Genomic DNA, 26,843 nt, shown 5'->3' on the forward strand with positions numbered 1-26,843 from the left:
CCTTATAACAATTATATTCAACAATTTTTAATGAGCTTGAGGCCGTTTTTAATGAAAAACTTATTGTAGAAAAGCAACAATATTGTGAAAAAATGGTAGAAGTGATAGCTATTTCGGAAATCACTACATTTCCTCATCAGACTCCTTTCAGTAGGATTCGAACCGACGATCACCACTGACTCAGCCAGTTGCCTACGCACTGTGCTAAGTTTGCCTTGTAAATTATTCTTGCTTTTTTCCACTCTTTCATTTGCTAAGCCAACACAATCAAGCGCAGCTATTCCGCTGCAACTCACTTGATCATGTGGTTGTTGGTTTTGTTGGTTTTTTCTAATAATTCCATTTTTAGAATGTTTAACTTTTGGGTGTGCTCGTCCTTAAGTTATTTGTTTTTGTTATTTTATGGCCTTATAACAATTATATTCAACAATTTTTAATGAGCTTGAGGCCTTTTTTAATGAAAAACTTATTGTGGAATAGCAACAATAATGTGAAAAAATGGTAGACGTGATAGCTATTTCAAAAATCACCACATTTCCTCATCAGACTTCTTTCAGCAGGATTCGGCCATAAAATAACACAACAAATAATTTAAAGACGAGCACACTTAAAAGTTAAACATTCGAGAAATAGAATTATTAGCAAAAACCAACAAAACCAACAACCACATGATCAACTGAATTGCAGCGGAATAGCTGCGCTTGACTATGCTGGCTTAGCAAATGAAAGAGTGGAAAAAAGCAAGAATAATTTACAAGGCGAACTTAGCACAGTGCGGAGGCAACTGGCTGAGTCAGTGGGATCGTCGGTTTGAATCCTACTGAAAGGAGTCTGATGAGGAAATGTGGTGATTTCCGAAATAGCTATCACTTCTACCATTTTTTCACAATATTGTTGCTTTTCTACTATAAGTTTTTCATTAAAAACGGCCTCAAGCTCATTAAAAATTGTTGAATATAATTGTTATAAGGTGTAACGTAGCTCCCCTACGCTACACTAACAGACATTTGTACGTACGTACATATCTACTTACATATATACAAACGTACATGCATACATACATACATACAACCATACATACATACATACAACCACACGCTGAATCTTCATTATACCCATACATCTATACGTATGGACAGTCAAAGCAAAGCATGCAAAACTACACAGCAACTGAAAGCACTCGTGCACGCCAACACTGCACGAGAATTCGCTGCGTAAGCATGCCAAATACTTGCAATATTCATTCGCTTCTCAACCTGCTTATTCAACATCCGACTTAAGTTGATTAACGCTAACTCAGCCACCACCAGCTTCCGTATGTAAGCACGGAGCGTATCGGGAGGCTTAGACCATAAAACACCGAGCGCCCCTGGCTGTTTCTACGGGAAAGGCCGAGAGGTTGGAGGGGTCTGTAAAAGGGGGAATACCCCTCGCACAGACCCCAAGCCCATGATTTTGCAAACGGTCTCAGTGGACAGGAGACAAACTCTCCTGCCCACTTAGAATACCGCGGAGCGAGCAGGCACTGTTCCCAGGCGGCTTAACACGCCCCAAAATGCCAAGCAGCCACGATTTAATACGTTAGAGGGGGTAATGGGCTGCCTTGCCGCCCTGGTGCCATACTAACCAGCTTCCGTAGCTTTTTCAGTTGACCGTTCGGACCGCCAACACTATCTGCCGCCCCTGGGCCAAAGTCACGACCGAGAACCGCTACCAGCTAGGACCGCTAACCGTGCATCCAGGGCCGCTGTCACCACCCATGCATTGCAAGCACACACACCTACCCCGCCTTGCAGCAGTCAAGCAACATGATAAAACACCAATACTACCGAAACCACAATAAGTGCCCCGCTACACACAAGGGAGACAGAATACGAAAGAAAGAAAAGAGGAAAAAAGACGAAGCGAGCAACCAGATGGGAACACGCAAGCGAGGGAGAAGGAACCAGCAGCCGACACCCGACTCCCCTTCGAAGCGTTTCCATGGCAACCCAACTAACCTCGCATTTTAAGCGTGAAAATTTTTCGTGGACCGCCATTAGTTGTTCTGCACCCAGATCAATGCGAACCACTGTTCACGATCACCCCACGTTCCGCCGAAACGCGCGACACAACAAATCCACCGACCAACAGCGACAACAAAGAGGTCACCACAACGCTCCCAGCGGTAGATACCACGGCGATAACACCGAAAGATCCACTCCGGAAACTCCACCTACGGCGCCCGGACAAAACCTGCACAAATGACGAATCCGTTGGTATAAACGTAATATAAATGTCAGATACAACCCACAAAGCAATGCGATAGAGTTCATTGACTAGAAGAAGGAACTACACACATAACCAACCAGCATCACCGAACACCCTACGAAATAAAATGCTTTCATATATATCCGAATACGTACAATGAAATGTAATTTATTTTCCAAAAAAAAAGCAACAAAATGTACCTTTGCCACGAACTTAAAATTATATAGGCTAGGTGAATTATGTACAAAAAAAAATTTCCAAAATAACCCACTGGGAAAATAGGTAAGCACCTTGCGAGGTAAGCCATGTTTTCTTTCAGTTTTTAGTACCAAAATTGTCATCATGGCCAATGTCATCTACTAGTAAAGGGCAAAATGAACACCTCCGAAGACACATTACGTTGTCAGTTGCAAAATAACGTGCAGCCGAAGTTATTTCCAAGCACCGAACTACTCCGAGCGACTGCTCTGCATTACACGTAACTTACTTTGTAAAGCGGCTCAGAAGTATATCTGATACCAAATGTACATTCTAAATTCCTACATACATAAGGCGGCCATGCCTTTGTAAAAGTAAGGGACGTTCGGCAGGGAAATGGTAATGACTGCCAGGTGAAGAGTAAGTTGCTAATAAGGTATTATTACGTGCTCCTAATTCCCACTGGGAAAGGTCATAACCCACACACACCGGCAGAGCCTTTACCGAGCTCCCCTACGCTACACTACCAGACATTTGTACATACGTACATATCTACTTACATACATACATACGTACAACCATACATACATACATACAACCATACATACATGCATACAACCATACATACATATTTACAATCGCACGCAGCATCTTCATTATACCCATACACCTATACGTATGGACACCCTGTAGGGAAACCCCGAACTAGTGAACGAAATTTTTAGTTCCGTACTAGATCTTTATCGCCAAAAACGAACCAGTCCGATAGTAACTAGATCGCCACCAGTTCAAAAGCAGCGATATGTGGTACTTTTAAAAAACAATTTTAGAAATCTATATCTAATATGACGAATTTAGAACTGGTTCAAAACTCTAGAAAAAGGGATGCAGAACGAACTAGATCTCATCTGGCGAATTTTGAACTATTTCGAAACTATTGAAAAAGGGATGCAGCGGGGGGCTTGTTTACTTTAAATAGATTTTTGCTTGGCGGGTTTTTCGTTCAAATACGCTTTCAGTCTGCACGTCGCAGATGCTTTTTCATAGTTTGGCAATACAAAACTAATATTTGTGTTAGCATCTTAACATTTTGGGACCTTCTGGAATATAACCAATAACAGTCAGCACCTCTGCAAATTCAGCTACAGCCAAAGGTATGTAAACGTTTTTTCAAATGTACAATTTAATTTACATTCATTCAAACAAATTTGATTTCAGATTGAAAATACATTTCTCTGCAAATAATTGAAATTTTCTACCATGGTAACCCAAATAGAAAACATGTTGTTACTTTTTTCGTTTACAACTGGTTCGAAACTATAGAAAATGGGGTGCAAAGCGAACTAGATCCCATATGTCGAATTTAGGACTGGTTCTGAACTATAGAAAGGGTAATGCAGCGGGGGACAATTTCCAATTCCTATGACATCGCTGTGTTAAATTCGCCAGTTGTTTGCATGCAAAAGAGATTTATCGCGAACTAGTAATGGTTCTAAATGTACTAGAAGCGCAACAATTCAAAACTAGAGATTTTCCCTACAGGGCAGTCAAAGCGAAGCACGGAAAACTACACAGCAACTGCAAGCACTCCTGCACGCCAACACTGCACGAGAATTCGTTGCGTAAGCATGCCAAAGAATTGCGATCTTCATTCGCTTCTCAACCTGCTTATTCAACATCCGACTTAAGTTGATTAACGCTAGCACCAGCTTCCGCAGGTAAGCACAGAGCGTATCGCGAGACTTAGGCCATAAAACCCCGAGCGCCCCTGGCTCTTCCTACGGGAAAGGCCGAGAGGGTGAAGGGGTCTGTAAAAGGGGGAACACACCTCGCACAGACCCCAAACCCATCATTTTGCAAACGGCCTCAGTGGACAGGAGACAAAACCTGACCACTTAGACAACCGCGAAGCGAGCAGGCACTGTGCCGAGGCGGGTAAACACGCCCCACAATGCCAACCAGCCACGATTTAATACACTAGAGGGGGTAATGGGCTGCCTTTCCGCCCTGGGGCCATACTAACCAGCTGCCGTAGCTTTTGCAGGTGACCGTTCGGACCGCCAACACTACCTGCCGCCCCTGGGCCAAAGTCACGACCGAGTACCGCTACCAGCTAGGACCGCTAACCGTGCCATCAGCATCCAGGGCCGCTGTCAATGCCATTACTTACCTGGGCCGAGTACCATCTTCGCGGTCACCGGGCCGCCGAAATCACTGCGGCCCCTAGGCCGAAGCCGATGCTAAGCGCCGCCACCTTCCAGGACCACTGGCCTTACCATCGTCATCCAGGGCCGCCACCGCCACCACCGATTAGGGTCGAGCTATCACCTTCGCCATCATCAGGGCCGCCGACGCCATTTGCCGTCCCTAGGCCAAACCGCTACCGAGGACCGCTACGTGCTGGCTGTAAGGGCCACTACCATCATCGCCATCCAGGACCGCCATCACCGCCGTACTAATCATGGCCGAAGTTATCATCTTCGTCAAACAGCTGGGCCACTAACGCTCTCACCGCCCTGGGCCTATTTGGGTCACCGTTAACATCACCGCAGGGCCGTCAGTGCTACAAGTGACTACTACTGCCGTCACGATCAGCATCGCCGCTCTCATTGGCTGCAGTACCCGTGCTGTGGGCGTTTACCATTACGCTTGCTACCGCTCTCACTGTCGTCATCATTAATCACCGAACCGTCTCAGCTCTCACTGTAATCATCATTAATCACCAGACCGTCACCGCTCTCACCGTCACCGTCACTAGCCACGAGACAGTCTCCGCCCTCTGAACCACGACGCCGACCGCCGACCAGTGAGTCTCTCTCCCTCTCAGTATCTCCCTCTCTCTTCTTGGACGTCAAGGTGCCGGCATTCTGGCCGAACAGCCGCCTGTGTGTCGTTGTGTTCGCTACATTAAACTACTGTATATATTTTATTCAGTGGGGGTTAGTGGGACCTCCGCCCAATCCTGGAGCGGCTGACCTACCTCAGCCTTCGATAAAACCCACCTCATAAAGGCCATAAAATAACAAAAACAAATAACTTAAGGACGAGCACACCTAAAAGTTACACATTCTAAAAATAGAATTATTAGCAAAAACCAACAAAACCAACAAGCACATGATCAAGTAAATTGCAGCGGAACAGCGGCGCTTGATTGTGTTGGCTTAACAAATGAAAGAGTGGAAAAAAGCAAGAATAATTTACAAGGCGAGATTAGTACAGTGCGTAGGCAACTGGCTGAGTCAGTGGGATCGTCGGTTCGAATCCTACTGAAAGAATTCTGATGAGGAAATCTGGTGATTTCCGAAACAGCTATCACTTCTACAATTTTTTCACGTTATTGTTGCTTTTCCACAATAAGTTTTTCATTAAAAACGGCCTCAAGCTCATTAAAAATTGTTGAATACAATAGTTTCTTTTTATAAATATACAAATCGTCACCTGAAACGCAAAAATACGTAACAAACATAATCGTTGAAATGCAAAAAGCCATAACTAAATATAAATAAATAATTCAAAATTCACTTTTTGATTTATATGATGGATTGCATCGGATTACAACTCCCCACATCATTTTATAAAAAAAAAATTAAAATATTAGTCACGACTTTTTCCATTTCTTTTACGATGTAGTTACGTCTCTTTGCATTTCAGATGACGAAATAATCATAGCCTTAAAACTCACCTAAATTGTATTTGTCAAAAAATAAGGTATGTTGGTAGTTCCGAGAAAATTTTCTTATATCTAGTTTAAATTTTGTAGAGATATCGTCATTCAGTAATAAGCTTTGAACTGCAATATTGACCGGAGAAGATGATTTAGCCAGATTTGTTAAATGAGACCACACGAAAGAACCAACTTGATTTATTTCCTCCATTTTTAAAACATTCTTTATTTTATTAATTGAAAAGTGATCGGGGCAAATCATTGCCTGTAAATAAGCTGCGATGCGTACTTCTGAATTAATAGTAAAATTTTCGTAAACGTCTAAAAAAAATGAACGATATTTTTCGCAGTTCGATCGCCTAAATGCGAAAATTGCTTCTAAACGTATACTAAGTGGTGGAAAATTTTCCGGTATGATTTTCTGCAGCTGCTCAACAAAATGTTCTGATAGTATTCCGATATTTCCAAGCCCTTTTAGAATCGCAATCATTCGTTTATATAAACGCAGCTCGCCGCGGAACGTGTTGAAAATTTGAATAAAGTCTGATTCAAGAGACTGTATAATCCATTTAACACGCATATTCTGCCCACACTCAGCATTATATCGGCAGTAGCTATGTATAACCGAGGAGGCACTCAAAGTATATTCTGGCTCAGCTTTGCTTCGAGAGAACTCAAGAATAGTATAAAAAGTTTCAACTGTATCCTCATCGGGTCGTTGAATAAATGATAATGTCTTAAGCCAATTTACAGCCATTTTTTTAGATACACTATCTGTCAGAAGTAGGTCGCGCATGAGTTGATAAGAAGCCGTGCTTCCAATATGAGGTAACGCATCTAAAACATGGTTTCTGAAAAAGAAGAATTGCATTCGTTATCTAAGTAGTAATAGTAATGGTTTTTGGGTTTCGGTCTACTATCGATAGTTTTTAACACTATTGATGCTATCGAAAAATTACCACTCTTTTGAGCCATTTTCCAAGCAGTGACAATTTTGTGGCTAATAAATTTGTTATACGGGTAAGTATTTTGAGAATAAAATGATATATTTTCTAAAGTATTGCGTGAAAATATGTCAATATGTATATAGTTGTAGTTTATTTTGGAAAACAGCTCTAAATCTTGGCAAAAACGAATGGCTATTGTGATTTTTAAAATATGCAATTTAATGTTTAATAGTTATAACTATTGAACTGATCCCTTAATAAAACAAATCGAGCCTTAAATTTGTCAAATGTTTTTAGTGTTTGAAACATTCATTATTTTATGTTATATAACAAAAATGGATTTCTTATGGAATGTATACATACATACATAATTACACAAGTTTAAAACTAAGGTTCTTGGTGAAATAATAAAAATTTGTTTTGAGTTTTTGAAAATATTATTGGGCCTTTGGGTTTCGACGTCGATGTAATTTTTTCAACAAAAAATAGCCCTCGGAAGTCCAACTGCAGCTACGTTGACCACAGTATTTTTGAGGAAAGGAGTTCTTCCTGGGGTATGCGAAAACCATAATAGGGCCGATTATGTTCTTTGTAAATTTTTTTGGGTATTGATTACTGTACACTTATAGAAATAAAAGAAAATATGCCTGATATATAATAAAAAAGTTTCGATGGTAGCAATAGTATCGATAGTGCAGCTAAACTATCGCAAACTATCGAGGTGACCCATTATCGATAGTTTGACAGCTCTAGTTTTTAGTTTTTCACTACGACGTCAGTAATTAAAAATGATTTAAAAAATTCAGTGAAATGTGCTTAGAGAAGAAGTATGGGTATCAAATTAAAGAGGAAATTCTGTAGAATTTAATCAGATTCAATTTTTTAGTGCATAAGGACTGGTAAGTATTGAAAATGTCCTTTTAAAATTTATCTTTAAAATATTGCAATATTTGTTTTTGAAAAAAATAAATGTTAGGGACTTAAATAAACTCGATAACATCCTCGAATTTCGTCCTTCTAACTTTATTAGCTAAAAAAAAATACCTATTTGTCCTTGTGAATCCAAAAAATTTTAATTTTAAATTCTAAAGAAATTTCCTCTTTCATTTGGTACACATATTTTTATTCTGCATTGCATTAAATTTTCTAAATAATTTCTGGAATTAATCATATCTTTAAAATTACAAAGTCCTTTAAAATAAATCCTGACGTCAGAGAGGAAAAATAAAAACGCCACTTTAAATTAAAAAGAAGGTTTCAAATCCATTTATTTATTATTTATTTTATGGTAGGAGAGATAGAAGCAATTCTTTTCGATTTAAGTTGTTGAAAGGCAATAAATCCCGGGATTAAGATAACGACATCCCGAAAATCCCGGAATCGTAAAAATTAACATCCCTAGTTGTTGTTTTTGTTGTAGCGGCTACAACAACCCCGCCCAGATCGGTTAATACCTCAGTCGTTGTCGTCAGGTTCCACTAGCGGCAGCCCTAAGAAGCGTGCAGCCTCAATAGGGTCGGTCCACAGGGACAAAGGCGTTAGGGTTGTCGGATTTTCCGGGCATGTTTCGAGTCGTGAGGGGTCTCTCCGCATGCCGGATACTCATTTGGCACATCCGCGTTTAGTCTGCTCAGGTATGAGTCTAACCTGCTGCAGTAGCCAGAGCGAAGTTGGGCTAACATCCCTAGTATACATCCTTGGTTTCGGTAGGGGTAAAATTTGCGAAGCTGTAACGCATAGCCCAGCAGAAAATTTTCAAGGGCCAGCATGTTTACTGCAGCAGAATATTAATCTTCATATTAATGTGACAGTCAACAAGGCTAAAGGTGTACTTGCATTTGTGAAACGATGGTCAAAAGAATTTAGTGACCCTTATATCACTAAAACCCTGTTTACAACATTAGTTATACGGATTCTGGAATACGGTTCGGTGGTTTGGAATCCTTGATACCTTGGATACAAGATAGAATCAATTCAAAAACAATTCCTACTTTCTGCTACACCTTCCGCCTTATACGAGCCGATTAAAACTTATTAATCTTCCTACACTTGTCAGTCGCAAGGAAATGCTTGGTACAATTTTTATGGTTAAATTACTGACAGGCTCAATTTCATTTCCGCTTTTTCTCGGTGAAGTTAGCCTAAGGTGACCAGCATTTTTTAGCATTCCAGCACATAAATAACGAATAAGTTAACATTGTTAAAAGAAGCAAAAACAATTGGAAGTTACTCTAAACACAAGTCAAACAAAATAATAGTACACTGCGTTGTATAATTATAAGACTGAAACATATTTCCGTTGATTTTTGGCTATTTCTTTTTTGTTGACAGTGTTGTTAATTTTCTTACATATAAAAAGATTTCGAACATACTTTGTATGGAAGAAAATGGGTGACACCGTAAAAAAATGCCAAAAATCAACGTTATTTTGTAGACATATGAAACTCGCACTTTATTATACTAAAAAAAAAAAAAAAAAAAAAAATAAATAATATAAAAATAAATAACCGTTTTATATTGGATTAAACAGGCTTCCGAAAACTAATTTTTCCACGTTCCAATAAATAAGTTATTTTTTTTTAATATCTAGATTAGGGCTGCCAGACGTCCTGGTTTCCTGGTGTCCGGAGTTAGACAAATTGTCCTGGTGTCCTGGTCCACACTTAAATCGTCCTGATTTTTTAATGAAGGTCAATGCAGACACTCCTCTAATTTTTAGCAGATTTTTGCTATGAAAAAAAATGTTAAGCCTTCTGTCATTAGTTGTGGAAAACTGATAACAAAACGTTTTTACTAACATGTTGAATATCTTCTTACTGTTTAGTTTATTTGATTAAAATCTTTTTTTTTCAGGCGAATGCAAGTGCAAGTTCCTGACCAGGTACACGACTGAGGGGTCATACATAAATACTACCCAGTAGGTAATATCAAGAGCTATACTCTTATGCAAAAGGCCTTTCTGAAAGTTACTCCTCTCTCCTTCATTTTTTGTATGGAGCGGCACAAATTGAAGGGCTTCTGTCTTCGCTACTCAAAAAAGAGCTTTCGGAAGGGCTTTTGTAGGAAGTTCTTTCAAAGTTTTTCTTAATTTATAAAAATCATACTTCTTTAAGGAATTTATTTAAGGTTCATATCAAATAGTTTTATTTAGACTTGCCATGCCTATTAAATCTCATTTGTAATGCTAAGTAATATAAACATACACTTAAGTATATTCGCGTAAATTGTAAAAAGGAAACAGCTTTCTAAGAAGCATGCACGGAAGCACTTTTTTCAGTCGTTGTTGGGTAAGTCTTTTACAATGGCTTCACTTAAGACAGCTTACCTAAATTATCTTCAGGCTATGCATATACAAATTGTCAAAAATGATCATGCAGTGCGCTGTAGGATATGCGGAAATTAGCTTATGGTGGTTGGGCAAACATTCAAGACCACGTTAAAAGTTACGTCACAGTCAAGATAAATTTGTTCTTTTATTATTGAAAATTCAGAACTTGACCGTTTCATCATCATCAAGCATTCTGCCAATATTCATCTAGGTTGTACCAAATCGTTAATTTAGTTGAAGGGTTTGGTAAATACTAATAACGATTTTTTTGAAGCATATTTCTACAAATTCCATTCAACTTAACGTATTGTTCATAAAAGGATGTCATTAAGCTCTGCTAATACAGATAAGCTTTCTTTCAACACATGGTTTAGTCATAGTTACCAAATCTTAGTAGAGGCAACCACGATTTGGTTTGAGAGCGGAACATATTCATGCTTGTGAGCCACCCCTAAATAATGCAGAGCGCGCTCTGAGCACATGTGAGTTTCACATACGGAGAGCACCAACTGAGCAATGCACACAGTCCCACTTATTGAATCGTTTGATCGGCCTAGTATGCCGACCATTGCATAAAAACGGTTCAATGAGTGAGACTGTGTGCGTGGAAATCATTGCTCCGCTACCGCTGTTCGCATATGGGTGAAACACGCACGTGGCCACAGAGCGCTCAGTAAGCTATGGCATGTCGATCACTGCGCTAGGTAGAGAAAGAAAAGTGTGTGCTGCTATGACATGCCCAGATTTGTTTGTCTCAGTTTCAGTTTTGCCATCGCCGCGAGTTGTTTCGGTGTGCGCATAGTTAGTGTGTCCAACTGTACATAACTGACACGTACAGTACCTAAATTTGTAGCCATGTACCGTGTACCGAAGCTAACCACAAAATCACGAAAATGTACGTAAATTTTATCGATAGGAGCGCCCAACATACATACATACATGCAAATTTTGACTAATAAAAACTAAAAATATTATAATGAATCAGTTGATGGAAAGTGTAAACACCTCATTAAAAAATCGTCAAAATGACGATAAAATCCGCAACACTGACAACGCTGTCTGCTGAATACTAGTTTTTCTTGTGTCCGTTAAGGGTGGGTAACTCAGAAAATTTATAGTAGTTGACTCAATGACTCCAACTCACTTTAGGGAGTCAGTTCATTCAACTAACTCATTTGACTCTTTGTATACAGTATATTTTGCTTAGCTGCACATCCTTCTTTGCACGAAAAACTTGTGCACTTAACCGAAAAAGGCACTTTTGCTTTACTACTTCAATGGGGAAGGTATCCAAGTCCCTATGAAAGCAAATAATGGAGAAGTACTTACCACGTAGAAATTACTGCAAGCGAAATTTTTACCGAATAGTATCTAATTATCTATATAACTACATAAATTTATAGCCATTTTCGTTGTTCTGCGGGATGAACAAAATAAATAAAAAGTTGTAAAAATAGGTAATTGTAGGGCCAGTGCAGTTAAACGTAATACTTTCTTTGATAATTGATACTAGTCGCATATTTTTTAAGGCAGGTATCGCCAATGTGCAGGTATGCTAAATGCTTCTATCGGAGCAGTTTCCTTATAAATGTTAAAAATAATGCCTCTGATGCGCATTTTGGGGTAGGTATCTTAAATGTGCACTTAAGCCTAGAGGCAGCAAAGCAAAATATACTGTATTACACTAATTCGTGTCATAGACTCGTTTTGAGGCAAAACAAAAATTAAAAGTGGGCGTGGTCAGCTCCCTTCTACTGATTTGAAAGGTGTACATTTTTTTGGTGCAAACTAAAAGGGTCAGTTCTAGGGGGAGCGTAAAGGTGGAATTTTCAGTATTTCCAAAAGCTTCTATTTTGAAAAATTAAAAAAAAGAAATTATAACAAGTTTTTTAAAGAAATTGTACGTTTTCTAAAAAAATACGTAACTAACTATACGCCAAAATACTATTTTTAGAAAGTGCATCAAAATAACTTTAATTTTTTGTACGCTATGTCGCAAAAATTCTTTTGCGTAGGCGGCCTTCGGCCCTTCAAACCATACCCATATTTTGCAAATCGGTGCAATATTTTTCGATATATAACCTTTTGAAAATTCCGGCCCGTAAATCTTCCGCAAAATCTTTCTCTCAAACACTCCAAGAGCCGCCTCATCGGATGTTGTCCTTCTCCATGCTTCTGCCCCATATACCAGCACGGGCATGATGAGTGACTTATAGAGTGTGGTTTTCGTATGTCGAGAGAACACTCTACTCCTGAATTGCCTACTCAGTCCAAATTAGCACTTGTTGGCAAGAGTGATTCTGCGTTGGATTTCAATGCTGACATTATTATCGGTGTTAATGCTGGTTCCCAAGTAAACGAAATTCTCTACTTTCTCGAAATTGTAACTGTCAACAGTGACGTGGGTGCCAAGGCGCGAATGTGCGGACTGTTTGTTTAATGACAGGAGATACTTCGTCTTGTCCTCATTTACTACCAGGCCCATTCGCTTTGCTTCCCTATCCAACTTGGAAAAGGCAGAACAGACTTCACGGTTTTTGTTACCGATGATGTCGATGTCATCGGCATAGGCCAGCAATTGCAGGCTCTTGTAGTAAATTGTTCCTGAGCGGTTCAGTTCTGCAGCTCTTATTATCTTCTCCAACATCAGATTAAAGAAGTCACATGAAAGGGAGTCGCCCTGTCTAAAACCCCGTTTTGCGGCGAACGGCTCGGAGAGGTCTTGCCCAATTCTGACGGAGCTGGTGGTATTGCTCAACGTCATTTTACACAGCCGTATGAATTTGAGGGCATGCCAAATTCAGACATAGCGGCGTATATGCAACTCCTTTTAGTGCTGTGAAAAGCGGCTTTAAAGTCGACAAATACGTGGTGAGTGCCGATCCTTTTCTCGCGGGTCTTTTCCAAGATTTGGCGTATTGTGAATACCTGGTCTATGGCGGATTTGCCAGGTCTAAAGCCACACTGATAAGACCCAATCAGTTCATTGACGATGGGCTTCAGTCTTTCACACAATACGCTCGATTAGACCTTGTAACCTATGCTTAGAAGGCGCGAACGGCGGGGTTACCTTTCTTGTGGATTGGGCAGAGCACACTTAAATTCCAGCCATCGGGCATGCGTTCATCTGACCATATTCTGCACAAGAGTTGATGCATGCACCTTATCAACTCCTCGCCGCCATACTTTAATAGCTCAGCTGGCAGGCTGTCAGCTGCAGCGGCTTTGTTGGTTTTCAGGAGCGTTATTGCTATACGTACCTCGTCATAGTCAGGCGGTGGAACGTCGACTCCGTCATCATCTACTGCGGGCTCGGGTTCTTCTTCTCCACAACTTTCCGTGCTGCTACCATTTAGTAGGCCGCACATTTTTCGATGCACAGAGGCGGGTGCGTATTTTGGCTGCAACAAGATAGTGGTCCGAATCGATGTTTGGGCCTCGGAGTGTGCGTACGTCTAAAACACTGGAAGCGTGCCTTCCGTCTATCACAACATGATCGATTTGGTTTCTCGTTTTTCGATCCGGAGACAGCCACGTCGCTTGATGGATCTTTTTATGCTTGAACATAGTACTGCATACTACCATGTTTCGGGCCCCGGCGAAGTCGATCAGACTCAATCCGGTGTCGGACGTTTCGTCGTGGAGGCTGAATTTTCCGACGGTGGTTCCAAAGATCCCTTCCTTGCACACCCTGGTATTGAAGTCGCTAAGCACGATTTTGATATCACGACGAAGGCAGCGCTCATACGTGCGCTCCAAGCGCTCATAGAAGAGATCCTTGGATGCCTCATCCTTCTCTTCCGTCGGGGCATGGGCGCAGATGAGCGAGATGTTGAAGAATCTCGCTTTGATGCGGATTGTGGCTAGACGCTCGTCCACCGGGGTGAACGACAGTACTCGGCGACGGAGTCTCTCTCCCACCACAAATCCAACTCCGAATTTGCGCTCCTTTACATGGCAGCTGTAGTAGACGTCGCAAGGCCCCAGAAATTGCTTGCCTTGCCCCGTCCAACGCATTTCTTGGACGGCGGTGATGCCAGCTTTTGTCCTTACGAGGACATCAACCAGCCGGGCAGAAGTACCTCCCCATTAAGGGTCCGGACATTCCACGTGCATACCCTCAAATCGTAGTCCTTTAAACTTTTGCCGTGGTCGTCATCATAAGGGGGATCTCATCCGAGGCTTTGCCTTGCTTCTTCACTGGAAGTGGTTTCGAAGGGTCCCAAACCCAGCGCATAACCCATTGCTGGGACGGGGGTGGTTTCGCAACCAAATACACGTTTACATAGCGAGCCGCTTGCTCCAAGCCGACGCCCGCTTGCAGCCGCACCTACTGGGGAACAGACACTGCAGACTTCAGTGAGCCCTTAAACCGAATAAGTCGGAGTGGCCCACCGAAGCTCCCTCTCTTTCTGCCGTGACCCAAGGCTCCACTCTGATTGGTTACCGCATCTCGCACATGGGTTGCTCACGTTGCCCAGAGTGCGCGAACGAGGACGCAAGAGTCGGGACTGAGTATAGCCATGCAGCTGTAACTGCATACCCAGAGCAACGACTATACCCCATTTTTTGTATAAATTCGCCTTGTCTTGACTCATATTTTGAAACTTAATGCCAGAATTGAGATTTGACATAACACCCGCAATACAAAATACATGTGGATGTTGTTGTTATGTTTTGCCACCACCTTGTATAAATTCGCCTTGTGCAAAAAGAAAATACATATAAGACTTTGCCATGCTAAACACTGAGGCGAAGCAGGGAGAGTTATATTGACCATCTATTTTGCTACTGCTGCTGACTCTTTTTCATGCTAAACACTGTGGCGATGTGAGAGAGTTAAATGGACAAATATGACCCACAATGATTCAATTGAATCATGTGAGCCCTAGGACATCAACTGAGTTACATATTTTTTTGGACAGGGAGTCTGAATTACCGATTCACTTATGGGAATCAACTCAATAACTCAACTCTGAGTTGAGTTACCCACCTCCAGTGTCCTGTTCGTGTTACAGAGAAATAATTCTGTTGAAATGCCTCGAAAACGTGGTGCAAATGTTTTCAATAAAAACTGCGTGAGGAATTTTCTTTCCTTAAGCGAGCGAAGTCCAAAAGTGGCGTCAATTGCGAAGTGTGCAACACGAGTTTCAGTATTGTACATAGTGGACGCCGAGATATTGAGTCACATATTTTTATTTATTTGCTTATTTATTAAAGTACATGCACAACAACCAGAGGTTTTAAATTACAGTGCATGTGAATACTTAGTTTTAAAACAGAAAATTTGCCTTAAACATACACAAAACTACATACATATATACGAATTAAAATTATTGGAGCAGAAGATAAGAATATATATATATATAGTTATAGATTTGGAGAAGAAAAGAGATAATTAAGGTTTATAAGAAAAGTATTCACACAACTCGAGGAAAAGTTAAACTTCTTCTCTGTGCCACCGTGATAAATTTTTTCTGCTTCACCTATGTATTATGCTATTTAAATATATTTAAACTGAACATTCTATTAAAAATACCTTTACAAATCTCTTTTCCTTACTAGCGTAAATTTTTGTTTCCTTTTACATTTAACATTCCTCCACTTCTTTGCAAGTATAATCGATAAATCTGGGTTGGACACCAAAGAGTTATCGGTTTAATCTGGAATAATTTTATAATCATCATCTTGTATGTCTAATCTATTTTTCTAATTACAGATTAGGGAGTTAAGCTCGAAAACGTGTTTAATATTTTTATATGTAAAGCTTTTATTAGGCGATTCAGTTACATACATACACATGTAGGTTAGGTTAGAAACTAAACATAAATTTCACTTAATTTTATTCATTTTGCTGATTTAAATTTTTTTTATTCATTTTCATTTTTAATTCTTTAATACCTGAAATTATCGGTATGATTGATAAAATATGATACTTGTATATACTTGTGACTCAAGGGTGTTAAAATATTTTGAAAACACCGCATCAATTACTGTTTTGGAGCTTATACATAGTTTGAGCATTTCTGTTTGTATATATTAATAAATTTAGTTTTTCTTTTCGGAATATAATCTGTGGTTCATGTAAATGAGATCGATTTTTGGAGAGTTGTGTAGAGATTTGCTGTTACTCACTTTTTACTCTCAGTTCAGAGAGTGATTTTGCTGTTTGACCTTTTTCCAGGATTTTACATGAAAAGCATTGCATCAGAGCTATNTTCTTTTCGGAATATAATCTGTGGTTCATGTAAATGAGATCGATTTTTGGAGAGTTGTGTAGAGATTTGCTGTTACTCACTTTTTACTCTCAGTTCAGAGAGTGATTTTGCTGTTTGACCTTTTTCCAGGATTTTACATGAAAAGCATTGCATCAGAGCTATTTTATCATCGATACATACGTATATTATGCATACATATATTCATGTATGTTCATCAGTTATCAACGGTCCCAGTTAAATTGATTTCAGTATTTTTTTTTAATTTGCGCCTTGCTTTTTTTTATCAAAATAGACTACTAAACCTATGCCTAAAACCATTTACGCATATAAAAACCAGTTGCGACAAATGAGTTCGTACATATGTATGTACATACAAACTTAAGTATGTATACAAATAGGTACAAAGCCGTATGCATAATGTGACCACCCGTACTTCTTTCAGAAGTACAGTACTTCTTTTTTCGCTCTTGTACTTCGTACTTCGAAGTACAGTCAAATGTACTTCTTTGCGATATTTTGTTCTTCATGAGGGAGATTCTGTTACCAATTAGCGACAATTTTCGGATCGCTATCGCACTTTTTGACGCATGATATAAAGGTTTTTTCGTCAAAAAATGCGATAGCGAATCGAAAATTGTCGCTAACTGGTTACGGAATCTCCCCCAGGGGTTTGAAACCAACCTAATAAGCTTACTTCATGACAGAACTGTTGCGGAGGAGTGGGGGAGCATCTGCACTCAGTGAAGATTCAATAGGAGCACTCCACAAGGTGGTGTTCTCTTTCCCCTGCTCTGGATTGCGGTTGTAAACGACCTTCTAGAGGAACTGGAAAAAGTGGGCTGTCGGGTGATCGCTTATGTAGATGATGTAAATCTTTTGGTTAAGGGACGATTTCTTTACACCCTTTTTGATCTGGCTCAAGCCTTACACTTAGGAGAGGGTAGGAAAGGTGTCGGTTGCCTTGAACTGCTGTAGGGAAGCTATCGGTAAAAGGTGCAGTCTCTCGCCCAAATTAATTCATTAGTTCTAGGAAACCAGATTTAAGCCTATATTGTTTTAAGGAGCCATTGTCTGTTGGAACTCACTTGAGAATTCTACACTAATAAAACAGGAATTAGTGGAGCATTAGGAACGACTCCTACACTGGCACTTAACATACATATCGCACACCGTCTTTGAGTCACAACTCAAAATAATGCGTTCGTCAGAAAATGCGAAAAACTATTTCGTAGCACATTCTAATCATATGGGCAAGGACGACTTTAGTTTAGATTTTTTTTTAACAAATGATAACGAAAATTTGCTCCAGCTTTTGCTGAAAGGTAAATAACAGCTCTGTGTACATTTTTAGCGTATAATTTTAAAAATGCCAAATTTTGAGTTGTGACTCTTTTGAAGACGGTGTGCCATATGTTGAGCACGGCGCCTGAAGATATTGCAGACAGAATTATTGCAGCACGAACTCTCTGACATAAAATAGGAAAATAGAACGTTTCTCTGCTGAAGCAAATGTTTTTATAGGGCACTTTAAAACACGTTAACTCTCAAGGGCTAGTGATTGGTGTTCTCACAGGCCATTGTGCGATTGGTATTCATGCGATGAGACTAGGTATTTCGACTGATCTTTTGTATCGGCTGTCAAGAGGAAGATGAAGTGGAATCATCTCCACACTTTCTCTTAGACATTCCAACCTTCGCGAGGCTAAAATGGAAGCATTTTGGGTCGCACTGACCCAACACACAAACAAACACTGAGCTCTCAGGGATCGAGATTAGCCGAATTCGAAATTTCGTAATCGGCTCACGGTGTTAACTTAACCCTCCATTAGGCACGTGGTCTACGATCGTAGACCATATCTTTTTATTCTTGTGCAACTCTTTAAATTTATTTTTAAATTATTCAGTGTTTTTATTAGCTGTTGAAAATTAATATCTTTAGCCAATCAGTGTATTCGGTGCGGTTTCGTCGTACAGTTGTAAATTCTATCAAGGTTCGAACAGTGCCGATCTACATATGTAGACCACCTAACTAATGATGTCACATTTTCTTGCTGCAGTATTGCATGTTATATTAACTTATTGCATTGAATTCAGGTAAGTTATTTTTATTATTTTTGATACCACTGTTCTAATACAGTTTACTTCAGATAATATTATGTGCGATTCCAAGAAAAGGCGAGTGGAAAGGAGCAGCAATCCTGAAGTATGGCATAGATGGCTCGGTGAACTGTCGAGTGGGGAAGAAAGCGATGTTGATGAAGAAAATAAGTCCGAGGTTAACGTAGATATGGATGTGAGTGCGGATGCTGCTGAAGGGAGTGATCATGAGACAAAATCTGAACTAGAAGGATTTGACTTTGATTAAATATTTTCAAACGATTCTGGCGAAGCTCATGCCACAAACTTTTTTCTTGGAAATGATAATGTTACTAAATGGAAGAAAGCCAGAGCCAATTTGCAAGTTCGTGTTCGTTCTCACAATATCATCAAACTTTTGCCGGGTACAAGAGGTAATGCGCGCAATGTTGTTTCATAAATTGAATGCCTGAATTCATTTGTGAATGATTCAGTTACACTGAGGGAAAAAAATATTAAAATCAAGTGGAAACGTAATTGATCTTAATAGAAACGTCAACGAAAGTACTGTATATTGGTAAATATTCAATTCAATTACGCGCATATTAAAATGACCGCGTTCGTACTGAAAAAGCATCTGTGAAGTGAATAATCAAGACAAAAACTAAAAAAAAATATTATTTGGATGTTGCCTGCAGTGGTATTCGAACCCGACCATATCCAGATATCAACAACTTGTGGCAAGCATCTTTGCGCATTCAGCTACACCCAGACATATAAATTTGCTTTCAAATGTTGAACATCCATCAACACCACAGCAAGCGATTTGTACGGATAAACATGTATGTATGTGTGTGTATGTGTGTGTTGTCACCGCTCTCAGAGCGGTGCTCTGCATGCTTGGGGTGCGTATGTACACTTACATATACATACTCAGATGTGAACAGTCAAATACGTGCGTAATACATTTTGCATGAAAATATTATTTTTAAATACGAACATTTTTAAACTATAATCAAATATAAAGTATTCAATTTTACAATGCATTATTTCCCTCAGTGTATAAGAATAATAACTGGTTCCACAAATTTATATATTCTAAAAGTTCGAAGTAACTTTCAAGAAGACAGAAGAAATCAAGACGCAAGAGAAACTGATGAGACTGAAATTCCCGCTTTCATTGGTATTTTGTATTTGATTGGAGCTCAAAGAAGCTCTAGAAAACATCTTCATAAAATTTGGGATAATTCCCAAGGAATCGGGTTTGAGTCGTGCTACCTAGCGATGAGCGAGAAAGGGTTTCGATTTCTAATAAGATGTCTGCGGTTTGACAACATAGATACAAGAAATCAGAGAAGGAAATTGATAAGCTGGCGCCTATTAAAGACCTTTTTGAAGTGTTTCTGGTGAATTTTCAAAGTAATTTCATTGGAAGTGAGTTTCTTACTGTGGATGAACAACTATTGGCGTTCAGAGGACGTTGTGCGTTTAAACAACTCGTTCCTGGTAAGCCGGCCAAGTATGGCATTAAAACATTAGCAATAGTGGATGCAAAAACGTGTTACACTTTTAATTTGGAAACTTATGTTAGAACTCAGCCGGACGGACCATACAAGTTCGGCCATAGCGCGGAAGACATAACTCTTCGATTGGTAGAGCCAGTTGCAGGTACTAATCGCAATATTACTGATGACAACTGGTTTAGCAGCTTATCATTGGTCAATAATTTGCTAAATAAAAAGCTTATATATTTGGGAACCTTAAGAAAAAACAGAAGTGCAATGGGGTATAGTCGTGGAGTGCAATGGGGTATAGTCGATGCGCTGGGTATGCAGTTACAGTTGCATGGCTATACTCAATCCCGACTCTTGCGTCCTCGTTCGCGCACTCTGGGCAACTTGAGCAACCCATGTGCGAGATGCGGTATCCAATCCGAGTGGAGCCTTGGGTCACGGCAGAAAGAGAGGGAGCTTCGGTGGGCCACTCCGACTTATTCGGTTTAAGGGCTCACTGAAGTCTGCAGCGTCTGTTCACCAGTAGGTGCGGCTGCAAGCGGGCGTCGGCTTGGAGCAAGCAGCCCGCTATGTAAACGTGTATTTGGTTGCGAAACCACCCCCGTCCCAGCAATGGGTTGTGCGCTGGGTTTGGGACCCTTCAAAACCAATTCCAGTGAAGAAGCACGGCAAAGCCTCGGATGAGACCCCCCCTTATGATGACGACCACGGCAGAAGTTTAAACGACTACGATTTGAGGGATTGCGAGACTCCGTCGCCGAGTACTGTCGTTCACCTCGGTGGACGAGCATCTATCCACAATCCGCATCAGAGCGAGATTTTTCAGCATCTCGCTCATCTGCGCCAATGCCCTTACGGAAGAGAAGGATGAGGCATCCAAGGATCTCTTCTATGAGCGCTTGGAGCGCACGTATGAGCGCTGCCTTCGTCATGATATCAAAATCGTGCTTAGCGACTTCAATACCAGGGTGTGCAAGGAAGGGATCTTTGGAACCACCGTCGGAAAATTCAGCCTCCACGACGAAACGTCCGACAACGGATTGAGGCTTATCGACTTCGCCGGGGCCCGAAACATGGTAGTATGCAGTACTAGGTTCAAGCATAAAAAGATCCATCAAGCTACGTGGCTGTCTCCGGATCGAAAAACGAGAAACCAAATCGATCATGTTGTGATAGACGGAAGGCACGCTTCCAGTGTTTTAGACGTACGCACACTCCGAGGCCCAAACATCGATTCGGACCACTATCTTGTTGCAGCCAAAATACGCACCCACCTCTGTGCATCGAAAAATGTGCGGCCTACTAAATGGTAGCAGCACGGAAAGTTGTGGAGAAGAAGAACCCGAGCCCGCAGTAGATGATGACGGAGTCGACGTTCCACCGCCTGACTATGACGAGGTACGTATAGCAATAACGCTCCTGAAAACCAACAAAGCCGCTGCAGCTGACAGCCTGCCAGCTGAGCTATTAAAGTATGGCGGCGAGGAGTTGATAAGGTGCATGCATCAACTCTTGTGCAGAATATGGTCAGATGAACGCATGCCCGATGCTGGAATTTAAGTGTGCTCTGCCCAATCCACAAGAAAGGTAACCCCGCCGTTCGCGCCTTCTAAGCATAGGTTACAAGGTCTAATCGAGCGTATTGTGTGAAAGACTGAAGCCCATCGTCAATGAACTGATTGGGTCTTATCAGTGTGGCTTTAGACCTGGCAAATCCGCCATAGACCAGGTATTCACAATACGCCAAATCTTGGAAAAGACCCGCGAGAAAAGGATCGACACTCACCATCTATTTGTCGACTTTAAAGCCGCTTTTCACAGCACTAAAAGGAGTTGCATATACGCCGCTATGTCTGAATTTGGCATGCCCTCAAAATTCATACGGCTGTGTAAAATGACGTTGAGCAATACCACCAGCTCCGTCAGAATTGGGCAAGACCTCTCCGAGCCGTTCGCTACAAACCGGGGTTTTAGACAGGGCGACTCCCTTTCATGTGACTTCTTTAATCTGATTTTGGAGAAGATAATAAGAGCTGCAGAACTGAACCGCTCAGGAACAATTTACTACAAGAGCCTGCAATTGCTGACCTATGCCGATGACATCGACATCATCGGTAACAAAAACCGTGAAGTCTGCTCTGCCTTTTCCAAGTTGGATAGGGAAGCAAAGCGAATGGGTCTGGTGGTAAACGAGGACAAGACGAAGTATCTCCTGTCATCAAACAAACAGTCAGCACATTCACGCCTTGGCACCCACGTCACTGTTGACAGTTACAATTTCGAGAAAGTAGAGAATTTCGTTTACTTGGGAACCAGCATTAACACCGATAATAATGTCAGCATTGAAATCCAACGTAGAATCACTCTTGCCAACAAGTGCTACTTTGGACTGAGTAGGCAATTCAGGAGTAAAGTCCTCTCTCGACGTACGAAAACCACGCTCTATAAGTCACTCATGATGCCCGTGCTGGTATATGGCGTCATGTCGTTCGAATGGACAGCGATGCTCCAGCTCTGAAATTATTCAACTCCGAACCCGCTGGTGGTAGCAGAGGAAGAGGGAGGCCCCCACTGCGATGTAAAGATCAGGTGGAGAAGGACTTGGCTTCACTTGGCGTTTCCAATTGGCGTCAGTTGGCTCAGAGGAGAAACGACTGGCGTGCTTTGCTGAACTCGGCCAAAATCGCTTAGGCGGTTTCAGCACCAAAAAAGAAGAAGAAGAAGAAGAAATAATAGACGTGAAGTTCCCCGAGAATTTCTACCCAGAAGAATAGTGAAAAGAGGTCAAGTATTTTTTTGTTTCCAAGAAAATTCAACGCTAGTGTCCTACTGCCCGAAAAAAACCGGTCTGTGGTTCTGATATCACCTATGCACCATAATGATGCAATAGATGAACAAACTAATGATCACAGAAAACCTCTTAAGATAACCGATTACAATCGCGCCAACATTGGTGTAGATCGAGTGGACCAATTGTGCCAGAAATATAATGTTGCGGGGAATACGCGTCGTTGGCCAATGGTCATCTTTTACAATTTACTAAACATCTCAGGGATAAATGCGCTTTGTGTATATAAAGCAAACTATCCCCATGAGAATTTGAGACGCTGTGATTTTATTGAAAAATGCGCTTGGGAGCTAAGTGGACCACAAATTGAAGTCAGGTCAAAAATTCTCCGACTACCTAGAGAAATGAGGAAGCAAGATCATTCCCTTCTTGGCATTCCAAGTAGTGATGGGCGAAATAGCGATTTTTCAGTATAAGTGAAGTGCGGTTTTTAAATCACAGTGATTTTTTACGGCTATTGCGATCGGTAGTTCTTTTAATAACACGGAAATGTGTAATAATTCTAATAAACGATGATCAGTGTTGGTACATGTAGGGAAAAGAGGTAAAAGCTTCATTTATTCGCTCAAAAATTACCATATTTCACTTCGTTCTTTTATTAATACTTGCAGCGTCCTTTGCTCGTTGATACAAATTTTGAAATAAAAAACTGAAACGCGAATAACGTGATCAAGCAAATCAAACTGCGTACTTGAAAATGTCCATTTTAAACAACCATGGAACGGCAAGGATAAAACGGAATATACATATGATACATACGAGCATATTCACAATGAATAATTAAAATTTGTAAAATCACCATTTCTACCATGATAGAGAAAAATCACAATTCTCAACTTCCGTTGACTAGCTATTGCAAGATGTGATTTTATTCACAGCGAAATACCATGCAAGTAGAAAAATCACCAATCGCTGATATTGTGGCCTAGCAGTAGCAGTCACTACACAGCAATTTTTAAATCACAGTAATAAAATCACCGGTAGTGAAATATCGCTCATAACTAATTTCAAGTACACCACCACAATCCCCTCAACAACCACATAACTATGTCGGACGTTGTCATATTTGCCCTCGAAATAAAACCAAATCATCCCGACGTTCTTGTGCTAAGTGCGGTAGGTTTGCTTGCAAAAATCATATGAGAGAAAGCTGCGCTGATTTTCTCAGTGAGTAAAAACATGCAGTTTTCGGGAATCCGTAACCTACATATTTTGTACTGTAGTTTTATTTTTTAATTAAATAATTGAATTTTACATATTTTTATTCTTAGTTTTGGTACCAATAAAAAATGTTTGTAAGTTATGCGATAGTTATGAAAAAATTACTAATGAATTACAATAAATATTCAAAAACAAACACATTAATTTTTTCATTGAATCTACAGAGCATACAGAAATATTTTTATTTTAACGCTAGTTTAAATCATTAACAATAGTTCAAAGAATATTACTTATGAAGTATTATAAAAAAATTAAAGTAACACATTTATAATACTATTAAAATGGTCTACGATCGTAGTCCACGTGCCTAACCACGTTACAAAAAACCACGTGCCTAATGAGGCGTTAACCCAACCTAACCTGTACTTCATTGAGCTATGAAATAGTTGGCAGAGCTGTAAAATAATTGAATCAACATAGTCTGCATTCACTCGGCATTCCTTTCAAAATGTTGATTGTTGGTTTGTATAAATAAAAACCCCATTCCTGAGTGGCTTAAAATATTTGAAAACAAACAGTGTTTTGTTATTGAATGGTAGATTGCCATTCAGTATAGAATGTGAATGTACAGCAGCATTCGCACTCACACATGATTGCATATTTAGAATGAATGCACACTTTTTTACCATTCAGTACCAATAATTTGTTCCCAGGGTTGATATATTTTATACTTTAAAGTTTAAACATATCTGGAATTGAAACAAAAACACACATTTTATTTCAACGTATATGGGCATTTCTCAGAAACTTCGAATTTTTTTGTGAAAGAATATTTTATTTTTCAAATCGTATGCACTTGTCTGAAATTTTTAGTATACGTTCCTTCAGCTGCTAGAATACGAAATGCAACGGGTTGCAACGTTTTTAAGCAACGCACCAAACGCTATTAACTTTTTTTGCGGTTTTTATTGCAAGTGGAAAGTGAGTGTAATTTCAGTCCTATTTCAAAAATTTTCAACATATAGATTTTTTGTGCCAATGTCACTAATTGATTAAACAGTTACAAATATACACATACCGCGAACCAAATAAAAACTGGGGAATCTCCAAAAGAATAGCAGGTGCGCCTAACAACATGCAACATTTAGTTCAGGGGTCGGCAAAAGTAAAACTGTGGCTGGGTTGGTGAGCGCAAGAGAACTGCTCCACATGAGCAGCCCGGAAGGAAATATAAAATATTTTATATATATTTTATATATGTACATAAGTATGCAAAAAATGGACCACTTTACATATTTTATAGCCAAATATGCATATAATTCAGAAATAAAATTTAGAAATTTTCATAAATATATGTAAGACTCCCCTATTTTACAACGCTTTTATCAACTTGCAATGTTGTGGATCCAGAAGCTTTCAATGTTGTGTGTCCGACACCACAAAGCAAAGCTTTGAAAAGCTCCTATAAAAAAGCATAGTGAATAGGGCGACATCTGTAGTGAAGTAGTGCATAGGGCGATAGCTGTAGTGAATAGGGCGAGGTAGATGACATCTAGATGTCGCCCTATGTACTACGTTTGCTACACCGGAAATAGACGACACGTCAATTCTTTAAATAAAATTAATTGGTGCTCGTTCGTATGTACATACATATGTAAATGCATGTGTGTGCACCTTTCTATTAATATCGTTGAATTATTTTAATATCTATTGCAAACTTTTATTCATACAGGACTAAAAAGGAGAAAATAAATAATATAAAAAAAACTTTTTAATATACAACGCTTTTATAAATGGACTAAAAAGTAGAAAATAATATTTCTCAGTCCCATAGAATTTGTTTTGATAACTTTTGATTTTGAAATTTTAGCAAAAGTCATTATAAACAATCTATGAAATTGAAAATGAAAAGCGTGGGGCGCATGTAATACACTTGAATTGATATGAAAAGTAATATATGTATGTATGTATGTGGGTATATGAATAACGACCGCTTAAAATCGATTTCAAAGTTCTACTTTCGCTGTAGAAATTTTAGGTCTACGTTATGTAGTTTGACTATTGTCAATTAAATCGAATGCTTTGTATTGCATGCGCTCCACGTTTTTCATTTTCAATTTCATAGATTGTTTATAATGACTTTTGCTAAAATTTCAAAATCAAAAGTTATCAAAACAAATTCTATGGGACTGAGAAGTATTATTTTCTACTTTTTAGTCCATTTATAAAAGCGTTGTATATTAAAAAGTTTTTTTTATATTATTTATTTTTATTATTTTTACGTTGCAAAAATTGGTGCGTTAATTGCTCATGTTTCAGTTTATAGTTAACTGTATTTCGAGAAGAGAATCGAATGCACCCCGTTAGAAGTATGTGTTTGCAATAGAATAGAAGTTATGAAGAGTCAAAGTGGCGTGACTCCTTTTTTTAAATTCTGACATTCGCATTTTGTAGTATACTGTAGCTGGTGCGCACGTAAAATTGCTATCGGACAGCTTTTATAGTGTTCCGGAGCATAAGAGGAATCAATCTAGACATGGCCGGCTTATGTGCTGTCATTAGAAGATAGTTAAAAAGCAACTTCTTGAAAAGGTTACGATGCTTGCGCAAAAGTAAAAATGCTCATTTTCTATTAGCAC

At 39.7% G+C, this 26,843-nt stretch overlaps 1 protein-coding gene and 1 long non-coding RNA gene across 2 annotated transcripts in view; one reads left to right on the forward strand and one right to left on the reverse strand.

Moving 5' to 3' along the window:
* LOC108358035 (apolipophorins-like) overlaps positions 1–6,998 on the reverse strand; it is a 241,359-nt gene extending 234,361 nt beyond the window's left edge. Inside the window, exon 1 of the mRNA XM_017609166.1 lies at positions 6,131–6,998. Within this exon, the coding sequence (XP_017464655.1) occupies positions 6,131–6,983 (853 nt within the window). The 5' untranslated portion in view covers positions 6,984–6,998. The remainder of the gene's footprint in view (positions 1–6,130) is intronic.
* A 12,522-nt stretch (positions 6,999–19,520) lies between these two features.
* Positions 19,521–24,965, forward strand: LOC108358038 (uncharacterized). The gene is made up of 3 exons (XR_001846698.1): positions 19,521–19,533; positions 22,780–22,784; positions 24,658–24,965. It is a non-coding gene; the product is annotated as an uncharacterized LOC108358038 (long non-coding RNA).
* Positions 24,966–26,843: the final 1,878 nt, after the last annotated feature.

The sequence above is a fragment of the Rhagoletis zephyria genome, unplaced genomic scaffold (assembly GCF_001687245.7).
Source record: "Rhagoletis zephyria isolate East Lansing unplaced genomic scaffold, Rhagoletis_zephyria_1.1 Rzeph_scaffold_00196, whole genome shotgun sequence".
NCBI lineage: Eukaryota > Metazoa > Arthropoda > Insecta > Diptera > Tephritidae > Rhagoletis > Rhagoletis zephyria.